At 50.7% G+C, this 7,903-nt stretch overlaps 1 protein-coding gene across 1 annotated transcript in view; it reads left to right on the top strand.

The window, feature by feature from the left end:
• SLIT3 (slit guidance ligand 3) overlaps window positions 1-7,903 on the top strand; it is a 627,706-nt gene that overhangs the window by 569,843 nt on the left and 49,960 nt on the right. Inside the window, exons 24-26 of the mRNA XM_007447825.1 lie at window positions 209-280; window positions 1,950-2,113; window positions 4,360-4,484. Of these exons, the coding sequence (XP_007447887.1) occupies window positions 209-280; window positions 1,950-2,113; window positions 4,360-4,484 (361 nt within the window). The remainder of the gene's footprint in view (window positions 1-208; window positions 281-1,949; window positions 2,114-4,359; window positions 4,485-7,903) is intronic.

Raw genomic sequence — 7,903 nt, 5'->3', positions numbered from 1 at the left:
TCATCTTTGTCTTTCCCTAACCCTCTACTCCCGACATCCCTGCTGCTGATCCGTGCACGTGACATGAAGGAGACATCCCCTCCTGCTGCTGGCAGTGGGGCTCTGCATGCTCAGAGGCATGACTGGGCCAGCCTGGGATGCCAAGAGATTGTACTGAGTTCAGAGCTGTTACTGGGGGTTAACCTTCTAACCTGTGCTTCTGCTTCAGAACCCTCCATGGCAACGACATCTCCAGCGTTCCCGAAGGCTCCTTCGATGACCTGACCTCTCTTTCCCATCTGTAAGTAGCCCTGTTTCTCCCCCACGTGCATCTCCTCAAAACAGAAAAGATTATGCCAGAGATAATTCTATCAGTGCTACCACCTCAGTATGGTTCTTTCCATATGAATAGAGTGTGTTTTATTTAGAAAAATGTACTCACATTGTGCACATTGTGTGTTCTCTGCTTCCGATGCCTTCAAAGACATGATCAATTATGTAAGCAATGTAAATACTTAATAAGAACAAACATAAAACTCTTACTATGTGCTCAACACTTTCGATGAATTGTCTCATATATTTCTTACAGCAGTAAAAGGCATTTTTATCTCCTTATTAGACATGATGAAACTGAAGTTAAGAAAGGCTGAAGAACTGGTCCAGGGGTTGCACAGCTAGTAGGTGGCAGAGACCTGGTTCAAATCCAGGTTTGCCTTGACGCCAAAGCACATATTCTTTCTACACTCGGCATCAGGTAGTCCCCTCCCATTTTACACAGGGGAGACTGAGGCCCATGTATAGTAGGTATTACATACCTCTGCCAGTGAAAATGCTTGAGTTTGTATACCTGCTGTCTGTATATTTAATTATTTTTGTATTGTGCACATATACAACACTGATATATTATGTATACATATCATGAAACATTCAAAAAATAGAAATGTTAAAGGCCGTGGTTAAAAATCTGCAGAAGTTTTCGTATTTTCTTCCTCAAACAGCACTTTGGAGGTGTCTGCACTGGATGATACCATTTCCCTCCCCTGCACTTGTAAGCTGCGTGGTGCCTGGGAGAAGAACCTTCCTTCTACTCTCTTAGGCTCTGTGGCCGGCCCGACATAAGACAGATTAACAGGAGAAAAGCATACAAATGTATTTAATATTTTTATGTGTATGTGGGAGCCTTCAAAAGGAGAATGAAAACCCAAAGAAGCCATTGGGCCCCAAAGCTTTTATACCATTCTTACACAAAGAAAGATGAAGTGTGGGGCTCTGACACGACAGAGGAGCTTGGACTGGGGGCGGTAAATCATGGGACCGGGACTAGGAAATCACGCAGAAACTGATGGAAGATCAGCGTTATTTTAGTAGGTTTGTTTGTACAGATCCATTTTGGTATCAACTCCCTTCTCTTCCTGGCCCGGGGAGGGTACCGTTCTCATAGGAAATATGACCTGCTTTTAGCTAGAAACAGCATCTGCTGTTTCTCAAGAGCCTTCACCTCAAAATAGTCAATAGACAAAGCAGCATATCTGGGGGTGGCCTGTGCTGAGCTCCTTCAGTGGTCTGAAGCTGCTTCCTAGGTTGCCGGATATCAAAACCTTCTCTGCAGAGTACCTGCTCCAGTGCAACCTTTAGTGGGGCAAGAGAGCCAGAAAATCAATGGCCAGAGGTCCAGGGAGCCTCCTGGAGGGGCTGAGATGGGGGGTGAGTTGAGGATGGAATCTTACCAGGGTAGGTGAGAGCAAAGCCTTAGGGATGGGAGGGGCTTGGGTGGGGTTGAAACATCTGCAGGGATTGGAGGTACAGTCTGGAGTTACTGGCTTCACCCCAGTGAAGTCTCTGCTGGTCCTCCTGTCAGACACCCCCAATCTAGCCAAAGTCTGAAAATTCTGCTTTTCCAGAGGACCAGGACCACGGGGCCTATGGGCCAAGCTGGGCGGGGGAGCCTGACTTCCTGCTCTGCCTCGTAGGGCACTGGGAACCAACCCACTCCACTGCGACTGCAGCCTGCGTTGGCTGTCAGAGTGGGTGAAGGCCGGGTACAAGGAGCCTGGTATCGCCCGCTGCAGTAGCCCCGAGCCCATGGCTGACCGACTCCTACTCACCACACCTACCCACCGCTTCCAGTGCAAAGGTAGGTGCTGACTCACCCCTCCACCCCTCCCTGCCCCCTGCAGGGTCTGCTGTGTCCCCAGCAGCCTGTCAGAGCTATAGGCATCTCAACAGGTGTGACTTCTAAAACCGTCGCCCTGTTCTTGCATTGGCCACACAAAGACTCAGATGCTGAAACTGATGTGGACCTGCATCTAAGGGTCCACTTGTCATTCGCTCCCCTAAGTCCCTCTGCTGCCATTTCTACATATTCCTCGTTGACCTCTTACTCTACATATTTTTGCATAGTTGAGAAAATCTTTAACCTGCATTTTTTTTTTTTTTTTGGCGGAACGGGAGCCTCTCACTGTTGTGGCCTCTCCCGTTGCGGAGCACAGGCTCCGGACGCGCAGGCTCAGCGGCCATGGCTCACGGGCCTAGCCGCTCCACAGCACGTGGGATCTTCCCGGACCGGGACCCAAACCCGTGTCCCCTGCAGCGGCAGGCGGACTCTCAACCACTGCGCCACCAGGGAAGCCCTAACCTGCATTTTTTACCCAACAATCTTAGAGCATAAGCATTTTCCCGTTTTACTACAGCACATTTTGGGCACATGAGATTTTGATTTGACTGCATGATTATTATGACAACAAACGACTACTGGGTCCTTATTATGTGGCAGGCATTATGTTAAGCACTTTTTCATGTATTCTTTCATTTAATTCTCACTTTCCATGGAGTCGTTTATTTAATTCCCCAGCACCTCTGTGGAGTCTACTTTAGTAGTGTTCTTTTAAAAATGAGAAAACCGAGGCTTACTGAGGTTAGATGACTTCTCAAGATCACACAGTTAAGAGAATTCCAAGTCTTTCTGATTCCAGAGTGCATGGTCTCAACCTCCAAGCTGTAACACTCCATCATAACCTCTTTAACCAGTTCCTGGTTTTGAACTTTGAGAGTATTTCCATTTTTTTTTTTTTTTCTGACCACGGCTGCATAAATGTCTTTCTCTATTTAAAATTATGTCCTTAAATAAGATTCAGAGAACAGAGATTACTGAGCCAAAGTATATGGTCATTACTAAGGTTTTCACACTTAATGCCAAACTGATTTCCAGAAAAGGTTGTAACCAATTTTCACTCCCAGTAGCATCGTTTGAGTGCATTTTTCATCAGACCCTTGCATTATTTTATCTCATTTTGTAATCATTGCTAATTTAATAGGTAAAACATTATATCCCCTCATATTTTGTTTTTGATTATTGGGGGAACTATTTTTTTCCCCAAAATTTACTTTCCGTTTGTACTACACATTTGCCTATTAATGTCCTTTGCTCATCACCTAAGGCCTCAATGTTTATTCTGATTTACAGATACACTCTACCTCTAAAACTTCATTGTGTCCCTGGAACACATAGCCTCCCTGGAACAGACGATGTCTCTGTTCTTCGGTGAAGCCAGAGTTGAGCCAGCTGGCATTGGTTCTCAATCAGCCCATTCTGTTCACCCCACCCACAAATGGTCAGACTCACCCTGCGGTCAATCTCAAGCCAATCTCCAAACTGATGACTGTTATCCTGGGATCATTTAAAGTCCTGACATGAAATAGGGCCTGATTATCCAGGGCTTTGTCAACACCGGCTGCAGCGGTAGCACAGCCCCTGTTACAAAGCTCTGTGTAGGGACGTGGCCTCCCTCCCTCCAGCCCTGATGGCCGAGGAGAGCAGGACACAGTTGAAACCGTAATCCCTCATCAGCATCGTTGCTGTGTCTTCCAGGCCCATTTCTTACTTCTTCCTGCCGACTCAAGGGTTCTACAAGGAGAACTTCCTGTGTGATGTGTGCCTTTGGCCCAGGCACTGTGTCCTCCTTAGCCCTGCACAGACTGTTCCATGAGGAGGGGTGTTTGGGGAAGGAAAAATGGGAGGTCCAAATGGAGCCTGGGCCCAGAGCTCCCTGAACATAAAGAGATACACAAGGGGTTTCTAATTATGGTGCATTGTTTGCAGATTAGCACCAAAATCAGATCAGGCTAATTACAGTAATTGATTTGACTGAGAAGTGCTTCTGAATGATGTCCTGCTGTGATTTTTTCCTCTCTGGATGATGGCTGAATTAATGGGACTCTAGCTGGACTGGATGTGCTGGCTGCGGAGGGCCAGCTGCCCTCTGGACAGAGATGGGAGGGGCTGGTAGCTGACTGAGGAAGGGGCCAGAGCAGAGGAGGAGGGAGGTGTGACAGTGAGCCTACTTGGGAACCTGCCACCAACACTCTGGTTTTGCTGTCCAGGGCCAGTGGACATCAGCATTGTGGCCAAGTGCAATGCCTGCCTTTCCAGCCCGTGCAAGAACAACGGGACATGTAGCCAGGATCCCGTGGAGCAGTACCGCTGCGCCTGCCCCTACGGCTACAAGGTATGACAGGAGGCCCCACCCCCTACCATCCACGGCCCAGGGAGGGGCACTGTTCACTGCTGACCCTCCCTTCTCCAAGGACAGTGGATAAGTCCACTTTACAGGTCACTCCAAAACAGCATTTGCCAGCAACTCTCCCGTTCTCCCCAGCACTGCTGGGGGCTGCCCAGTTGTATCACATTCACACCCATCATAGAGGACCCCATATAGTCTCGACAGTGATGCAGTGAGATAAGGAGGAAATGTAATATTTGTATTTTCTTTCTTGAACATGGGGAAATTAAGTCTCAGAGAGTTAAAGTACGTCCAAGTAGAGGCATCCCTTGAACCCACCACACTGACCTCCTTCCAGGGTGATTCCCAGGTCCTCCCCGCACCTCCCTCCCCTGCCCGCAGGACAGCCAGCCCTGGAAGCGCTGGTTCCAGCTTGAGGAGGTTACAGGGATGGAGGATTAAAAGGCCAACCTTCACTGTTGACAGGCTCAGATCAGCCAACAAGGGCTAGGATAGAGATCCCAGTTCTCCTGTCCTCCCCAGAAATCCAAGCTAATTCCAGGATAACCCTTCCCTCCTTTCTTCTCACCCAGCAGCATCTATAACACATTATCCTGCCTCCATATTAACATCTATAAAGTATGGATGATGTGCCAAGCACTCTGCTTGACATTTTAGTCATCTTTTCCCCTGTGAGGAAGGACTTATTGATTCCCATTTTACAGATGTGGAAACTGAGCCTCAGACTGTTGAAAGGGCTTGACTCACTGACCCAGTAGGGTCAGTGTAAGCAGTAGGGTTGGGTTAAGACCCAGGGCTACGTGATTCCAAAGCCCGCCCGCCACTTTCGCCTGGAGGTTTCCTGAGTAGCTGGACCCCTCGCTGCACCTCACTGGGGTCAGCAAAGCTGTGACTGGGTCCTCTTCCCCAGGACCCTCCTGGCTTCCCAGATTCCAGCCATCCCAGGGCACCCATCTGAAGGCACTAGGCACGTCGAGAGTTTCAAGACAGTCCCCAGCCTGTCTGATGCACCCACCTGGTACAAGCTGAGCAGGAGGGAGCTGGCATCCCCGGGTGTCCTGTCCCCAGGGGTGTTTACGTGTATAGTGACAAGCTTGAGGGGCAGACTGCCACTGGGGAACAGGGCTCCCTGGTGGCTTTCTCAGCTGTAGCTGTGCTTCCAATAGACAGTGTCAGAGTGCCACCTATGGGCCTGAGCCTGAGACAAGAGAGCCAAAGGCTTCCTATGAGGCCAGTCGGACAGCCTCCCTGCCCCGGACAGCCAACCCCAGGCCTCACACCCACAGGAGTCCCAGACCCACGCCCCTGCACACACACGTACGTACACACACACACATACATGTTGTAGGGGAAGACTAGAAATTAAGCAAACATGCTCAAACGCCTGGATCCTCAAACTCCCTCGTATTATTCAGTGGAGAAAACTCAGGCTTTGGATTTACACAGAGCAGCAGGTGTGGATCCTGGCTTTGTCATTCCCTAGCTGGGTGGTGATGGCCAGTGGCTGCACCTCAGGCCTCCCGTCTGCACACTAGGACCTGCCACACAGCCTTGCTGTGAGAATCAAGCGTACAGTAACACATACAGCGCACCTAGGACAGTACCTAACATTCAGTAAGTACTCAGCAGCTGTCATATGGATGCCTTTTAACTTTACCGTCTATGCCTGTCCCTAATACCAGGGTGTGGAGTGGGCCATCAGGTGGCATGTTGCTGGTTTCCTGTAAAGGAAGCTAGAAGCCCCAGCCACAAACACACTCACACACACTGGGGAGGGGGTCGTGGGGGATAGCCGAGGAGCATCCCCAATCCAGTGGTTTTGAGCAAAAGCTGCAGAGTGTTGAACTGAACTAACTGACCAGGCGTTGACAACGGTGGTTTTTTTCTCACGAACATGTAAGTGACAGAAATCCCCACCTCCAGGCCCAGTTACCACATGATCAAGGGCTAGGCTCTGCCTCCTGGATTTCAGTGCTCTGTGGCATAAGGGGCTGCAGGAGACCCCTCCCCGTCCCCCTCCCCCATCCGCAAGGGAGGAATCCCCCTGGAGTCCCGGGTACTTGAGAGTCCCCAGAGCAGAGAGGCTGGCCCAGGCAGGGGCTATGGAGTCCCTGCCTGGACCTGCTCAGGGTTCTCCAGTCCCGCGACCCATGGCCCATTCATCACACACACGCACACGCACACGCACGTACGCACGCACGTGCACACACGTGAACTACTTAGCAACAACCAAAGACCTGAAAAAGTCTTTTAATTACCCACATTCAGCTCTATCTCAGAGCCCCATGATCAGCATGGTCATTATCTGAATAGCTCTTAATTATGGAGCTACCATTACCTGCCAGGTGCCTTATATGAGTGTGATTTCTAATCATTCGTTAACTCCGTGGGGTAGGCATCATTATTCCCATTTTACAGATGATGAAAAGTCTCAGAGAGAACTAGTAATTTCCTCAAGGCACATAGCAGCAGTAGCCGGACTAGCATGTGCATTCAGACCGGCCTAACTGCAGAGCCCGAGTTCTGAGAGGGGCATAGCATCGCGGTTCCCAGCGCTGGCTTTGGACTGGATGTCGGGTTCAGCTGTGCCTGTTCCACTTACTGCTGTGCGATCGTGGGTGCAGCACCTCAGTTTCCAAGTCTGCCTTCCCTCTCTGTTAGAATGCGGGTAATAACAACCATACCAATCTTGCAGGGGTGTTACGAACATTATACGCAATATAAAACTTAGCGTGAGGCCTGGAACAGAAAATGTGCTCCATAAACGACAGTGAGAATGAGCCTCGCAGTTTCCATCGACACATGGACTTTCTGAAAGGGATCCCACGTTGCTCTGGTTTAGGATACAACCAGACCCCAACCCGAACTGCATTCTCCGTGTCCCCTCCGAGAAACCTCGGACGGGCCCTTTACTGGTGACGGGGCTCGAAGAGGAAGCAGACAGACGCAGGCCTGCCTTCAGATTGCTGGAGACAGGGCCTGAGGCTGGGCGTGGAGAAAGTGAGAAGGCGGCACTACTCGGCAGAGCCCAGTCCACTCCTCACGGGCACTGGCAGCAGCAGCAGAGCGGGGAGGAGGATTTTCTCAGGCAGATGGTGAGCAGGTGGTGTGGCAGTGGAAGGACTCCCGCGATCACCCTCGCCTGGCACGGCGCCCACACCGAGCCCACAGCCCAGAAACAAACGCAGCAGATGCCTGCCTGCCGCCACCAGACCCCCCAGGTCCTCCAGAGGACCGCCGGCCAAGGCTTGGGTGCAGCACTGATCCACGGGTCCCAGGGGAGAAGCTGGATGCAGAGGACCAATGCTCCCCGGGACGCTGGGTCTTGACGTCCGCAGTCTCTGTCTCAGCCTCCCTGCACAGTGCCTTTGCCCTCGCCTTTCCTTCTGCCCGACACGCTCTTC

Source organism: Lipotes vexillifer, unplaced genomic scaffold (genome assembly GCF_000442215.2).
Source record: "Lipotes vexillifer unplaced genomic scaffold, Lipotes_vexillifer_v1.1 scaffold370, whole genome shotgun sequence".
Lineage (NCBI taxonomy): Eukaryota > Metazoa > Chordata > Mammalia > Artiodactyla > Lipotidae > Lipotes > Lipotes vexillifer.
The sequence above is the reverse complement of the archived record's forward strand: the minus strand, read 5'-3'. Positions and strand labels throughout refer to the sequence as shown.